General features: G+C 43.1%; 1 protein-coding gene across 4 annotated transcripts in view; it reads left to right on the top strand.

Moving 5' to 3' along the window:
- MAT1A (methionine adenosyltransferase 1A) overlaps positions 1-16,437 on the top strand; it is a 43,911-nt gene that overhangs the window by 12,549 nt on the left and 14,925 nt on the right. For all 4 annotated transcript variants that reach the window (XM_070945911.1, XM_070945910.1, XM_070945909.1 and 1 more), the window contains 3 exons: positions 107-219; positions 4,857-5,000; positions 14,458-14,676. In XM_070945911.1, coding sequence (XP_070802012.1) covers positions 107-219; positions 4,857-5,000; positions 14,458-14,676 — 476 coding nt within the window. The remainder of the gene's footprint in view (positions 1-106; positions 220-4,856; positions 5,001-14,457; positions 14,677-16,437) is intronic.

Here is a 16,437-nt window from a genome sequence, read left to right as displayed (position 1 = left end):
CTGTTTGTGTTGACTTCCTGGGTAGTGTTGGGATCCTCCTTAAAACTCTACATTGCATAATCTGTTGAAGTTGTTTCTGTACGAGTAATGGAATTCTACTCTGTAGGCTTTGACTACAAGACCTGTAACGTTCTTGTGGCTTTGGAGCAACAGTCGCCTGATATCGCCCAGGGGGTTCATCTACACAGGAATGAAGAAGACGTTGGCGCTGGAGATCAGGTAAGACCTGTGCCATCACCTGAAGGTATAAAGTAGATCTTTTCTTGGTTGTGGATTCGGAACACAAACAAGCATCTTGGGGTTGAAATTCATAGTACAGCTTCAGAGATAGAACTCAGGAATGTAAAAAGCAATTATTCCAGGGGTCAAACTGTCACCTCTTCCTTCTCCCCCCAGTTGGCAAATCAGAGGAAAGGGTCAGGCATGCAGGAATTGATGGCTTACATATTAACATTTGCCATTAATTTACTCTGAGTAGTGGGATTTTAGCCTATAATTTGCTTTTTTTCCTCAAGCCCTTCTTGTAATACTTCTCATCTGTCAACCAAAGGTGTCTTACTGTAGAGATAAAGCATTCTTTGATATACATTTGACTTGTGCTGACTTTATAAATAAATTTAATAAATAAGTAGAAAGGCCTGCATACTTTACTTGGGGTAGGATAGAACTACTCTTGCCTTTTCCTTGGGCATGTTTACTTTTTACTTCCCAGTTCAACCTACAGCCTGGGATTTCCAAGTAGATCTGACCCTGCTTAACTTTTCCAAGGCTGCTTCTCTCCTTGATTAGTTTCCATCCATTGCTTCTTGTCTTGTCTTCTGGTGCTTTGGAAAATAGGTTGATCCCCTCTTCTTTGTGGCAGCCCCTCAAATATTGGAAGGCTGCTATCATGTCACCTCTAGTCCTTCTTTTTCACTAGACATACCCCATGATCAGTGAGATCACAGGAAAGTGCTTCTATGTCATGGATCATCCATCCAAGGCTCTGAAGATTTCAAACCATCTTGAGAGAAAGTGACTGTATCAAAAGTTGCTTAGAAGATTTCTTTTCCTTAAATGCAAACTACCATTTTGGGGAAGGAAGGAAGGAAGGAAGGAAGGAAGGAAGGAAGGAAGGAAGGAAGGAAGGAAGGAAGGAAGGGAGGGAAGAAGGGACTTCCGGTTTGGCATCGTGGCGATGCAGTCGGGGAAATAGCAGGCTCTGACGAGCCCTGCGAAAACCCCGACTGATGAACCGCCTCTGATGGGTCTTTGGACTGAACCCGTCTTGCAGGGATGGGGGAAGAAGAGGGGTGGCTTGGACGGCCAAGAGGAACAGGCAAGTTCCTCAGAGGCCAGAGGGAACCCTCTGTGTCGGCAGCGGCAGGGACAAAGCCGCAACAAACCGGGAAAAGAACCAGGAGGAAACAAGAAACAATGAGGTACTTCGAAGCCGGGTGAGTGACACCAACCCTGGCTGGAAACAACACTTGAGTATGGACTTTTACCAATAAGACCCCCAGCTTTAAATAGCAGCTGTAGATTTGTGGGGCATGAAGATCTGGCAAAGTAATAAAAGGAGACAAAGACCCATTAAGGAATCTGCCTTGGTACAGGCTGACTTGGTAGAATTGATTATTAATATACTAGAAAATTGGGTTTTTCTTTAAAATGGAATTGATTTGATCCTTGGAAAAAGCAAAAAGCAAAAAGCGATAACTATGGATTTAGCACCTTTAAAAGTTAAAAGAAGAGAGACAAACGGATGGTTACATAATGGATACAAAATGGAGATTGCTGTGACTAAGTGAAAGTGTGGATTGTAGAGACTCGCCTTCTGCTTGAAAAAGAAATATTCTGACTTGCTACTTGTTTTGGATTATTTTGAAAATAACTATGGACTTTTGGATTTTGGAGATTCCTATTCTGTCTATGGGTGATTTGATAAAGAAAGAAGAAATATAATGGAACTATTAAAATCGAAACTAACTGGCACAGGAACAAAAGATGTGGCGCAGGAACAAAAGAAGGAAAGCTGATGGATTTTATATGGAACAGATGTTACAAAAGAATTGAAATGACGTATAGAGTTTCAAATATGGAAACACGGATTTTGAAGTGGAATGCTTATGGACAGATAGGGAAATGAAGAAATAAAATAGATAAAATTAAAATGTAATGTTTAAATTGCAACCCTACTTGGATCAGGAGGCTCTCCTCACAGTCACTCATGCCCTTGTCACCTCACGGTTAGATTATTGCAACGCGCTCTACATGGGGCTACCCTTGAAAAGTGTTCGGAGACTACAGTTGGTCCAGAATGCAGCCGCGCGAGCTGTCGTGGGTGCACCTAGGTACACTCACATTACACCAATTCTCCGCAAGCTGCACTGGCTCCCTATTGGTCTCCGGTCACAATTCAAGGTATTGGTTATTACCTTTAAAGCCCTATATGGCTCAGGGCCAGGTTATCTCCGAGTCCACCTTCTACCGCATAGCTCCCAGTGACCGGTAAGATCCCACAGAGTTGGTCTCCTCCGGGTCCCGTCAGCTAAACAGTGCCGGCTGGTGGGCCCGCAGGGGAGGGCCTTCTCTGTGGCTGCCCCAGCTTTCTGGAACCAGTTACCTCTTGAGATCTGGACCATCCCCACCCTATTGGCCTTCCAAAAAGCAGTGAAGACCTGGCTTTTCCAGCAGGCCTGGGGCCGTTGATCTCGCTGTTGTGATCTGGTGAGATCCGGCCATGAATGATGTGAATGGGTTTTAATTGTTTTTAATGTTTTAATTTATATATTTTTATATATGGTTTTTAAATGCATTGTAAGCCGCCTTGAGTCTTTGGAGAAATAAATAAATGTTCAAATGTTTAAATGATTTTTAAATATTAACAGGAGGTGCTTATAGAATAATAAAGATGGAGAATAAAAGAAAGTAATTAAAATAGAAAATTGATGTAAAGGTGGTTATAAATGAGATCTTTATAAAAATAGAAGAGTATATACTAATATGAGTTAACCCTAAGAAAATTTATTAGATTATGAGAGAATAAGAAGAGAATATGCCTGATATAATATGTTTTAATTTTAAATTGTAAACAAAGTTGAGAATGATAAATATGATTAAATTTGATTGATTAATGTATTATTGGATGATAAAACAAGATATACAATTGTGGTTGAACTTATTGTATGCTGGAAATGATTAATATTAAGAAATATGTTGGGAGTCACCCAACATATTGGATGTTGGAAATAGTTAGGAAATAGTTAAATAATAGATTAAATATATTGAAAAGAAAACAGTTAAAATAAGATATGCTGGATATCAGCCAAACAAGAGTTGGAGAGGTGGAGGAGAATATGCTGGAAATCAGACAAAACAAAACATGCTGGAAATCAGCCAAATAATAGTTGGAGGTATGGAGGAGAATATGCTGGAAATCAGCCAAAACAAAATATGCTGGAAATCAGCCAAACAATAGTTGGAGGTATGGAGGAGAATATGCTGGAAATCAGCCAAAATAAACTATGCTGGAAATCAGCCAAAAAATAGGTGGATATACGGAGGAGATTATGCTGGATATCAGCTAAAATAAAATATGCTGGAAGCCAGCCAAACAAATAGTTGGAGATATAGAGGAGAATATGTTGGAAAATACCTAAAATAATACAGGGTGAAAAAGAATATGTTGGAAGACAACTAAAATGAAGCAAAACGAGTATGAGATGAATCTGTGTAAATTGAAATGTGTATTAGATGACAAATTTAAGAAAATTAAGTGTAATTGTTAAAGTTTAAGATTTAAAGATTTGATTAAATGGGTCTAGAGATTAAGGAATATAGATAAAATTTTGATTCATAAGTTGAAATAAAAATAGAGTTGTACATATTTGGGAACTAAGATTTGTGGTGATAAAATAGTAAGGTAAACATTTAGATCAAAATGTTAGAATATTTTTTAAAAATTGTGTTTTTGATTTTAATATTAAAAGATGCAAAGGAGGGAATTAAGCTAGATAGAATTTTGATTTATAATTGGATAGAAAAAACGAGTAGAGTTTATTTGGAAATTAAGATTTTGGTGATATAATAGACTGGTTTAGATTAAGATGTTAGAATTTGGGTTAAAAACATTTGTTTTGATTTTTAATTTTAAAAGATGTAACGGGGAAATTGGGAATAGAGCTTGTTAAAGGAATGTAAGCGATTGTACCTATCTATGACCGGATCAAGACTTCGTTCTTAAAAGATATATTTTATGTTTATGTTTAAAAAAAAATAAAAAAAATATTTTTCAAAAGAGAAAGAAAGAAAGAAAGAAAGAAAGAAGAAAGAAAGAAAGAAAGAAAGAAAGAAAGAAAGAAAGAAAGAAAGAAAGAAAGAAAGAAAGAAAGAATAGCCAGGAACTGCAAGGGGTTAATGAACGGGAAAGATCTATGATACTATAGAACAGTGGTCCCCAACCTTTTTATCGCCGCGGACCAATCAGCCTTTGATAATTTTACCGTGGCCCGCTGAGCGCGCGCAGGGGTGGAGGCTTTGGGCCACACGTGCGTACCTGCGCGGGGCTCTCTTCCCTGGAGCCTTTGTGCACGGCCCAGGAGCTTTTGCGCACGGCCCAGGAGCTTTTGCGCACGGCCCAGGAGCCTTTGCGCTGCAGCGTTCATGTCCCCCGGCCGCTGCGCGGCCCGGTGCCAGGTACTCCACGGCCCGGCACCGGTCCGCGGACCGGGGGTTGGGGACCACTGCTATAGAAGACCAAAAAAGTATCTTATGAACCATAGGTTGAGGTTCCTTTGCAATTTATTTTCTTTTTTTCTTTTCCTTTAATAAACTAGCAAAGTACTAAAGAATACTCCCATCTTCCTTCCATGTAGGGCCTGATGTTTGGCTACGCAACTGATGAAACGGAAGAATGCATGCCTCTAACCATTATCCTTGCTCACAAGCTGAATGCCAAAATGGCCGAGCTGAGACGCAATGGAGTCCTCCCTTGGCTTCGACCAGACTCCAAAACCCAGGTAGGTTCAGATCAACCCCAATGCCTCATTCTCTAGAGGCTTACAGCCAATCTGTCAGTCTCTGCTTTTTCATTGCTTGCTCGGCTGCCATGAAACGGGGGGAGGGGGGAAGCTATTGGAATTCTTGGGAGGGGGGAAGTGAGCTAGTGGAAGAGAAGAGAGAAACTTTGCTTCAGTGTTTCTTTGAAGCTGACAACAAGTCAAGGTCAACTGCCGTGGCATAGCAGGAGGATGGCACCACCAGACATTGCACCCACATGACCCCTGGGGAATTGTGGATTGGGTGATTTATGCTGGACAGTTGGGGGAAGGCTTTGGGGATGTTTTCTATATGTAATTTTTGCGCCTTTTGCTTCAGACCTTGCTTTTCTTTGGTTGCATTCAGTTCATACTCAGTAAAAGTACCTTTCTCTATGAAAATGGAGTCGGGGTTTTTCTTTCTTGAGTTTTGAAAGGAGGCATGCCTGACATTAAGCAAGGCCCTGGATGGGATAGCAGCTGAGTGGATGGTGGGACTCCACAATGAAAATTCCCCCTTGCTGAAGAATTATGATCAATTCACGGCAGCCCTCAGAACACATTTTGAGGACGCCTTAGCCGAGCGAAGGGCCAGAATTAGAATGAAGGCCATCCACCAGGGGCAGAGATCAGTGGTGGAGTACACCCAGGAGTTCCACGAGCTGGCACCCTACATGAGAGGGTGGTTAGAGGTGGCCCTACTGGAGAACTATAAAGATGGGCTAAATGAGGATGTTTACAAGGATTGTCATTCCTGAGAGGCTCCCAACGACCTGCAGAGCTGGTACATGTTGGCAGTGGACATGGAGATCGACTTGTCCTGGGGTAGTCTCTGTGGTGGGCGCACCTGGGATCAGCCATCCTCCTCATTCCGCAAGGGGGTGCCAAAGGCCGCAATGGGGACGGCAGGGTCCAAACCAAAATCCTCCGTGTGTTTCAAATTTGGGAAGGAAGGGCACCGAGCCGCTGAGTGTTTCTCCAAGCCAGCACCCAAGGCGACCTCTACCGGAGGAAAGAAAGCTGAGAAAACACCTGTGAGAGCCCACAAAACCGCCCTAAAGGGAGAAGTTGTTGAGTTCGCTCCCCTGAAATAGGGTGAGTTGGGAACTCCGACCATGGCCGACGACAGCAAAACCGAAACCGACTCCGACGACGACTTCCTGGTAAGTCAGAAAGGGGGCCCCATGGCCTTCCCAGTAGAACTAAAAGTACCATCCACCTGGGCCCACGGCCAGATGCCAGCCCTCCTAGATTCGGGATGCACCAAGTGTGTCATGTTGTAGAACAGATGGGCCTAAGACTAAAAACAATGAAAAGGCCCATCACATTCTGTCAGCTAGACGGATCGGTGACTGGAGGGGGCCCAGCCCATTTTATAATCAAGCCAATCAAGATGAGGATGGGGGATCACCTAGAACCCTGAGTTTTATTGTGGCCCCAGGCATGGAATGGCCCCTCCTACTTGGACTTCCTTGGCTCCATAAATGGAACCCGCACATAAACTGGAAGATGGGAGTATTGCACATCTGTTCCAAACAACCAGGGATGAAAGGGGAGGAACCCCATTGCGTGAGTGAAGTGGAGAACGAGGGGGCGGCGATGGTGACAGACCACATTGTGGGGGAGGAGAAGATCCCAAAAGAGTACTGGGACCTCCAGGAGGTGTTCAGCGAGAAGGCGTCAGATGTGCTGCCCCCCCCCCCCCGACCAATGGACTGTACCATTGAAATTCTCCCTGGGATAAAACTCCCTAAACCAAAAATCTATCCCATGACCCCCTGGGAGCTGGGGAAACTACGGGACTTTATTGATAAAAACTTAAAACGCGGGTTTATCCAACCGGCTAGGCCGCGGATGGCAGCACCAGTACTGTTCCGGGAAAAGGAGGATGGGTCCTTTCATCTAGTGGTCAATTATAGAAATTTAAACGTGATTTACATGAAAAATGTCTACCCCCTGCCTCTCATGAAGGACACATTAGCCCACCTAGGCAAAGGAAAGATTTTTACAAAGCTGGACTTATGGGAGGCATATTATAGAGTTCGAATCAGAGAAGGGGATGAATGGAAAACCGCTTTCAACTGGCCGCTGGGATGTTTCCAGTTTCGGGTGCTCCCTTTCGGACTGCAAGGAGCCCCTGCTGTGTTCATGCAGCTAATTAACGAAGTGCTGCATGAACACCTGTACAAGGAGGTGCTGGTCTACCTGGATGACATTCTTATCTACACCAAGACCATGGACGACCACGTAAAATTGGTGAGGGCTGTCCTGAAAAAACTTAGAGCGGCTGAACTATATGCCAAACTATCAAAATGCGAATTCCACCAAACTAAAATTGACTATCTGGGGTACTGCATCTCACATGAGGGGATAGAAATGGATCCAGAAAGCGTCCGGGCCATGTTGGAAAGGGCCCCCACACACACCCGCAAACAACTACAGAGTTTCCTGGGGTTTGCTAACTTCTATTGGCCATTCATCCCCTCGTTGGCAAAAATTGCATTACCTATTACTAATCTTTTGAAAATGAAAGGAGAAGAGAGGCCAAAGCCCTCCCGGCCTCTCAAGTGGACTATGGACTGTCAGGCAGCGTTTGAGAAACTAAAATGACTGTTTCCTGCCGAACCGGTCTTTAAACAGCCGGTCTTTAAAGAGCCTTGATAGTACAAGGGTTTAGTGCACCCTGTTATTAACACAGCTGCCTGCAATTTCTGCTGGTTCGAATCTCTCCAAGGCTCAAGGTTGACTCAGCCTTCCATCCTTTCTAAGGTAGGTGAAATGAGGACCCAGTTTGTGGGGGCAATAAGCTGACTTTGTATAAAATATACAAAAGAATGAAGGCTATTGCTTAAAGCATTGTAAGCCGCCCTGAGTCTCCGGAGAAGGGCGGCATATAAATCAAATTAAAAAAAAAAAAAAAAAAAACATCCTGACATGGAAGCCCCTTTTATTGTACAGGCTGACGCCAGCAATGTAGCCGTCAGGGTGGTGTTACTTCAAGCAAACACAGAAGGAAAGCTGCAACCCTGTGCCTATACCTCTTGGAAATTATTGGAGACTGAGAGGAGATGGGCCATATGGGAGAAAGAGGCTTTTGCTGTTCGTTGGGCACTGTTAATGTGGAGACATTTCCTTGAAGGGGCTAAGCAACCGTTAGAGGTTGGACTGACCACAAGAACTTAGAAGCTTTGAAAATGCCAGGAAAGCTGTCCCCAAAACAAGTCCGCTGGGCTCAGCATTTCAAACGATTCAATTTTTCCATGCGCTACCTTCCTGGAGGGAAGAACTTCATGGCAGATGCCCTTTCGAGACTGCCGCAATACAATATTGTTAGAGAGGAAATGATTCGTCCAATTATCCCCTCAAAACAGCTGGCAGCACCAGTAGTTACTAGAGCCCAGGCGAAAGCAAATCCAACTTTGTCGGGCGACTTGAGCAAGCAGCTAAGGGACGCTCTAAAAACCGAAGAGTGGTTTTTGGCCCATTCAAATGAGTGTATGCTTCGAGAAGGACTCGCCTGGATGGGAGCTAAGCTGTATGTTCCCGCCAGTCTAAGAGTGACAGTATTACAACACGCCCATGATGCCAAAGTTGCCAGCCATTTTGGGTTCATGAAGACATTACATTTAATTAAATGACAGTTCTGGTGGCCCACACTAAAGAAGGACATAGAAGCATACGTAGCAAGTTGTCCGGTATGTGCTTCTGCAAAGAGACCTCCTGGGAAGCCATCCAGGTTGCCAGACCGGGAGCCCCATGGAAGGAAATTTCCATGGATTTTATTGTTGAGTTACCCGAAAGTGGGGGGAATACAGTTATTTGGGTGGTTACTGATTTGTTCTCTAAACAAGTGCATTTTATCCCATGTCCCAAGATCTCTTCCGCTAAAACACTTGCAAAATTGTTTGTCCAACATGTATACCAACTACATGGGGCTCCAGAGCGGATAATCTCAGACAGAGGAGTTCAGTTCACCTCCCACTTTGGAAAGAGTTCCTAGGGTTGTTAGGCTCTGCCCAAGGGTTAAGCTCCGCCCACCACCCTCAGACCAATGGGACTTGTGAGGGAACCAATTCTGTGTTAGAACAATACCTGAGATGTTACATAAATTATCAACAAGATAACTGGGCAGATTTGCTGCCGTTTGCAGAGGTGGCCTATAATAACTCCATACCAGTAACTCCAGTACCGGGTTTACTCCTTTTAAGGTGGCCTCCGGCCAAGATTTCATACCCATTCTGGATTGCCTCAGGAGAACTCACAGATACCCTCCTTGGTTGAGTGGATTGAACAGTTATGTGACACTTGGTCAGTAACACGTAAGGCTCTGGATGAAGCCCATCGAGCTCATAAAACCCAAGCCGATAAGAAAAGGATTCAGGGTTGGAATTATAAAGTTGGTGATATGGTTTTCCTTTCCACCAAGTACTTGCAAACTACCCAAATGTTGAAAAAACTTGGACCCAAGTATGTGGGTCCTTTTCTGATAGTCCGCATCATTAACCCAGTCATGGTGCAATTGGGATTACCCAAAAACTTGCAGAGGATTCATCTGGTGTTTCATGTCAGTTTGCTAAAACCGGAGCGTTCGTCCACTTTACGTCCAGACCAAGAACCTCCCCTGCCCCAATACTAATTGAGAGGGAACAGCATTTTGAGGTCAAGGAAATATTGGACTCTAGAAAGCATCGTGGTAAGGTGCAGTATTTGATGGCCTGGAAACATTTTCCATTATCTAAAGCTGAATGGGTAAATAAGCGGGATGCTCGAGCTCCAAAACAACTGCAATTGTTTCACTCCAAATATCCTGATAAACCTTAATCTATTTCTTATTGTCATGCTTTTAATTCTGTAATTATCTGTTTTCTGTCATTTTGGTTTTCTTGTAGAAATAATGTCTCTTCTGCAGGAGTGCCGAATGTCAACCTCCGCTTTTTCATTGCTTGCTCGGCTGCCATGAAACGGGGGGAGGGGGGAGCTATTGGAATTCTTGGGAGGGGGGAAGTGAGCTGGTGGAGGAGAAGAGAGAAACTTTGCTTCAGCGTTTCTTTGAAGCTGATAACAAGTCAAGTTCAACTGCCATGGCATAGCAGGAGGATGGCACCACCAGACATTGCACCCACATGACCCCTGGGGAATTGTGGATTGGATGATTTATGCTGGACAGTTGGGGGAAGGCTTTGGGGGTGCTTTCTATATGTAATTTTTGCGCCTTTTGCTTCAGACCTTGCTTTTCTTTGGTTGCATTCAGTTCATACTTAGTAAAAGTACCTTTCTCTATGAAAATGGAGTCGGGGTTTTTCTTTCTTGAGTTTTGAAAGGAGGCATGCCTGACACAATCTGTGTGGCAAAACTAGAGGTTAGGATCATATGTGATAAGCTTGAGGAAAACAGAAAGGAAAACCAAGGATACTGGAGTTGGATTGGATCAAAGAGATGCTCTTGGAAGAGCGATGAGTTCATTCCTCAAGACAGGGACAGGTGAGAGGGCTGGGCTGGGATTTTGTCTATTACAGAATAACAGAGTTGGAAGGGACCTTGGCTGTTTTCTAGTCCAGCCCCCTGTTCAAGCAGGAGACCCCATACCATTTCAGACAAATAGCTGTTCAATCTCTTGGAAAATTCCAGTGATGGAGCACCCACAATTTCTGAAGGCAAGTTGTTCCACTGATTAATTGTTCTAACTGTCAAGAAATTTCTCCTTAGTTCTAGGTTGCTTCTCTCCTTGATGAGTTTCCATCCATTACTTCTTGTCCTGCCCTTAGGTGCCCCTCTCCGCCCTGAGTCTCCGGAGAGGGGCGGCATATAAATTTAATCAATCAATCAATAAATTTAATAAATAAATAGCTTGACTCCCTCTTCTTTCTGGCAACCCCTGAGATATTGGAAGACTACTATCATGTCACCCCAGTCCTTCTTTTCATTAAACTACAGATACCCAATTTTTGCAACCGTTTTTCATATGTTTTAGCCTCCAGTCCCCTAATCCTCTTTGTTGCTCTTGTCTGCACTTTTTCTAGAGTCTCAACATCTTTTTTATATTGTGGTGTCCAAAACTGGATGCAGTATTTCAAGTATGTGGTCTTACCAGGATATTATAAAGTGGTATTATCACTTCACGCGATTTTTTTAAAAAGTTTTTATTTATTTCTTTACAAACAAAGTATTTATTCACATACAGATCGCAACAGGAGCTTTACACAATATATTAACTTCAGTCAAAATATACAAATAAGATATAAAATCTACACTAACCTTATCTTCTTTTTATTCTATTATTCAACCAAGTATACCATTGGTTCCAGCATTGAAAATATGTGGAATCCTTTTGATCTCTCAAAATTTTTGTTAACCTGTTAGCTTCCACATATTCCATAATTTTTCCCAAAATCAAATATTCAGCCGGTAAGTCTTTCCCCTTCCAATATTGAGCAAAACATATTCTTGTTGCAGTTGTGATATATACAGTCAAACACCATGTATTCGTGCCTATCTTATCTGGCCTTATATTTAATAGACAGTATTCTGGTTTCAATTGTAATTTATATCCAGTGATTTCTAATATCCATCCCTGTATAAGTCTCCAAAGCTTAATTACCTTGGGGCAGGTCCACCATACGTGAAAATAAGTACCTATCTCCCCACATTTCCAACAGTTTGGGGAGAGTCCTGGGAACATTTTGCGATCAGGTTTCCCTTTCAGTACGGTGAAGTCATCGTTTTGGGGCCACCATGACTGGCGCCGTCTTTCCAGCCTGTGACAGGAGAGATTCGCCTTCGCGTGCCAGGTCACCAGGGCAGGAGGGAGATGCCATCTATACACCATCTTATACAAGTTTTCTTTGTAAGTGGTTGCCATCAGGAGTTTCAGTTGTTTCGTCCATATTTCTTCCCATTTTACCAACTCAATTGAGTAACCAATATTTCTCCCCCAGGCAATCATTGAATCTTTAACAATCTCATCCCCTATCCAGTAATTTATTAAGAGTTTATAAATCTTGGATAACATTCTTTCCTCCTTTCCTAATATAATATTATCTATTTCTTGCTGGGTCATATCTATGCCACCTTTTTCCTAGTCTTTCGTATGTTTAGAGCTGATCTAGGCATTATTATTATTATTATTATTATTATTATTATTATTATTATTATTATTATTATTATTATTATTTATTGAATTTGTATACCGCCCTACTCCCGAAGGACTCAGGGCGGTGAACAGCCAAATAAAATACATATAATACAAATGTTAAAAAACCATCCATCAACGAGAGGGAGGGGGGTGATCCACCCAAAGACTTTCCAGCAATCAGATACAAATCCTTTTCCACGATGTTTCTTTCGAAGATCTTTCTATCAACTCAGCTCAGTAGTGGTCAAAGAGTTCATGGTATAATAAACAAACAGCCACTTTCCCCGTCTCAGCTCCAATCGAAAGAATGGCACTCAAGTTAACTCTTTTTCTGCCACCACGAACACTCAAAATAGGGGGATCAAAGTAATCAAAGATCCATCTCAAAGTAAAATAATATAAATTAGAAAGGGACTCCTTGCCCACCTGCGATCAGGTTTCCCTTTCAGTACGGTGAAGTCATCGTTTTGGGGCCACCATGACTGGCGCCGTCTTTCCAGCCTGTGACAGGAGAGATTCGCCTTCGCGTGCCAGGTCACCACTCCACACTATTGCTCCTCTCTGCTTACGGCTGCCTCTCTGGGGCTGCCGCCGGCATAAAAGCCGCCCAGGCTAAGAAGTTTGCAAGAGTGAGGCAGGAGCAGTCTCCATGCTCATCTTGCTAGCACAGTGACGTCAACCGGAAACCACTTCACGTGATCTTGATTCTATCCCTCTGTTTATGCAGCCTAGAACTGTGTTGGCTTTTTTGGCACACTGCTGGCTCATTTTTACATGATTGTCTACTAGGTGTTGTGGCCCCGCCCTCTGAGCCTGTCCCATCGGAGGAAGAAAGCTCCGAGCATGAGGAAGAGGAGTCAGCCAGGCCTCCCTCTCCAGGCCCCTCCCCTCTGGCATTGTCTCAAGTGCCGGTCGAGGGAGAGGAGGCAGCTGATTCGAGTCAAAGTGATAATGAAACATCATTCCTGGACGCACGCCTCCGAAGGCGTGATAAACGTTTGCAGCAGCTTAGGAGGCGTGCTAGGGATTAGCACTGAGTCACTGGACCACACCCCAGAGACTATATAATAGAGGGTAGTGGTCAAAGGATCCTTGTGACGAACAAAGCAAAACCTTGGACAGTCACTAAAGCCTCGTCCGGAACTGCTGGGAGGAATATTATTTCTGTTTGGACTTTCTTGAATGTTCGTATCTTATCTGTCTGTTTGTGAAAATAAAGACCCTTGGCAGACGGTGTATCTATCGCTGCCAAGTCGGAGATAAGACCTGGGTGCGTTCCAAAGTGTTTCCTTAACCTTCGACTGGCTGTGTGGGTGTGTGTGTGGGTACGGGGACAGATCACTAGGACTCCAAACCAAGTTTCACCTAATCTGTACCTATACATTTGGTTTTTCTTGCTTAAGTGTAAAATTTTACTTTTCTCTGTGTTGAGTCAACTTTATAGCACGTGTCTGACAAGGTATATATCTACAGGATAAAATTAAAATCTTTCTCCCTACTAACTGAACAGATTTTTGCACGGATGTTCATAATTTGAGGATAATTCTCTTCCTGCTTCTGGGGTTGCACCTGTATTCCTTGTTACATTGCAATATCAGCTCATCTGGTGACAATTAACAACTTCTGTGCCTTCCATCCATGTGAGTCAAGGTTGTACATAACTCTCACTTATCCCATCAGATATTTGGAAACAATTTTGATATCAATGCCAGCCAGTTCTCTTGTTTATTTTTCTTTGTGCACACTTTTTAGAGTAGCAGGAGTTCACAGTATATATGAACAGAGAAGGACATTACTTTCCACTAGCTATTTATTAGCCAATCATCTATCCCACTCCACCTATAAGGACTTGTTTAGCCAGGCAGAAAACATTAAGGAGAGCCAACACAGCATATGATTGTAGCAGTGGGACATGATATAATCCCAACAAGAATTAGGTCACCACAGAGAAATCCCAAAGGTGATTTTTCAAGAAGCAACTGGACTTTCTGATTTTTTCTTTGAAGACATTTCATGAAGAAGCGAAACAACTCCAAAGAATCAGAGCTGAAGAAGCTTCTTGGATGAGAAGCAAAACATCTTCAAAGAAAAATCAGAAAGTCCCAGGTGTCTCTTGAGAAAAAGCACCTTTAGGACAACTGTGACCTGGCTGACAACAAATCTCCATAGACCAGAGAGAAATGTTTATTTGAATCTGAAGAGCGACGATCCTCCATCCTTTTAAACATCTTGCAAAGAACAAAGGTTTCTTACATTCCTTCCTCTTTCCAGCCCAGCCTAAATCTCCCTTTCATCATTTGTTTTCAGATCACAGTTCAATATGTCCAGGAAGATGGAGCAGTCATCCCTGTGCGGGTTCATACCATTGTCATCTCTGTGCAGCATGATGAAGGCATTTCCTTGGATTCCATGCGCAAGGCCTTGCAAGAAAACGTGATCAAAGCTGTGGTGCCAGCCCACTACTTGGATGACAATACCGTTTACCACCTTCAACCCAGCGGCCGTTTTGTCATTGGAGGGCCACAGGTGCGCCTTTCGCCTCACACCTTTCTGAACTGTCAAAGTCACCTTTTTATATTGGACAGGCAGTCCTCGACGTACAATCTCAATTGAGACCAAGATTTCTGCTGCTAAGTGAAACATTTGTTAAGTAAATTTTTCCCCATTTTACGACATTTCTCTCCCCAGTGGTTAAGTGAATCACTGCAATTGCTAATAGCAATAGCTCTAAGCCCTTAGTGCTTTTACAGCCCTCTCTAAGCAGTTTACAGAGTCAGCCTCTTGCCCCCAACAATTTGGGTCCTCATTTCACCGACCTGGGAAGGATGGAACGTTGAGTCAACCTTGAGCCTGGTGAGATTCGAACTGCTGAACTGCAGGCAGCTGGTAGTCTGCAGAAGTAGCCTGCAGGATTGCATTCTAATCACTGCGCCACTGCGTTAAATTAATATACACAGTTGTTAAGGGAATCTGGCTTCCCCATTGACTTGGCTTGTCAGAAGGCCACAAAAGGGGATCACCTCAGGATGCTGCAATTGTCATAAATATGAGTCAGTAGCCAGGCATGTGAATTTTGATCATGTGATCATGGGGATGCTGCAGTGTTTGTGTGAAGAACAGACATAAATCCCTTTTTTCAGTGCCATTGTAACTTTGAACGGTCACTAAATGAACTGTTGTAAATCAAGGATTACCTGTAGAGTCACCTGTTGTAGCAATGCGGGAGATGGGTGTCTCTAAATAGGATAAATAAATATTCCTGGATTCTTATTCTTTTTAACCAAAAACATGACTTCCCTCTGGATTAATGCTGGAGACCCATTTTAGAGCTTGGAGGCACCCCTTGTCCCAGGTATACTGACCCACACTATCTGATTTCAAGAAATCCAGGTTTATCTGCCTCTGAGCTCCTTTCTGATCCATCAAATTCTCCTGTGTTCTGTCAAATGTTATTTACCAAATTTCCTTGAACAAAGCAACATATAATGATAGAGTTATGAGTCAGTATTGTGTCCGATTTGGGGAAACCACGTTTTTATGAGGATCTGGAAAAACCAGAACAGGTTCAAAAGAACAGTGACCAGGATGGTAGACAACTAGAAACTGCACCCTAAATAGAGAGTTTTGAGGAAACTGGGAGGGTCTTAGAAGAAGGAGGAGATTGAGGAGGATGTGATAGGCCTCTGAAGATACCTGAGAAGATGTCAGCCAGAAGGCCAGATATCCTATTCCCTATCACTTTGGTACTGGACAGAAAATAACAGAGTTAAATGACAGACAAGTGGATTCTATATGAAAGTTAGGAAACCTTTTCTAATAGTAAGAACAGTCTGACAGTAGAATCTATTATTCAGGAGAGTTCAAGTTTGAATTAGATTAACAGAGTTGGAAGGGACCTTGTAGGTCATCTAGTCCAACACCCTGTCCAAGCAGGAGACCATACACCATTTCTGACAAATGGCTGTCCAATCTCTTCTTGAAAGTTTCCAGTGATGAAGCTCCCACAACTTCCGGAGGCAAGCTGTTCCATGGGTTGATTGTCCTCACTGCCAGAAAATCTCTCCTTATTTCCAGGTTGAATCTCTCCTTGTTCAGTTTCCATCCATTATTCCTTGTCCGGCCTTCGGGTGGCTTGGAAAATAGCTTGACCCCCTCCTCTCTGTGGCAGCCCCTCAAATATTGGAAGATGCTATTATGCCTCTCCTGGTCCTTCTCTTCATTAGACTAATCATGCCCAATTCATGTAACTATTCTTCATATGTTTTAGCCCCCAATCCCCTAATCATC

Source organism: Pituophis catenifer, unplaced genomic scaffold (assembly GCF_029215685.1).
Source record: "Pituophis catenifer annectens isolate HBS135680 unplaced genomic scaffold, rPitCat1.0.hap2 SCAF_6, whole genome shotgun sequence".
Lineage (NCBI taxonomy): Eukaryota > Metazoa > Chordata > Lepidosauria > Squamata > Colubridae > Pituophis > Pituophis catenifer.
This window is presented reverse-complemented; position numbering and strand designations above follow the sequence as displayed.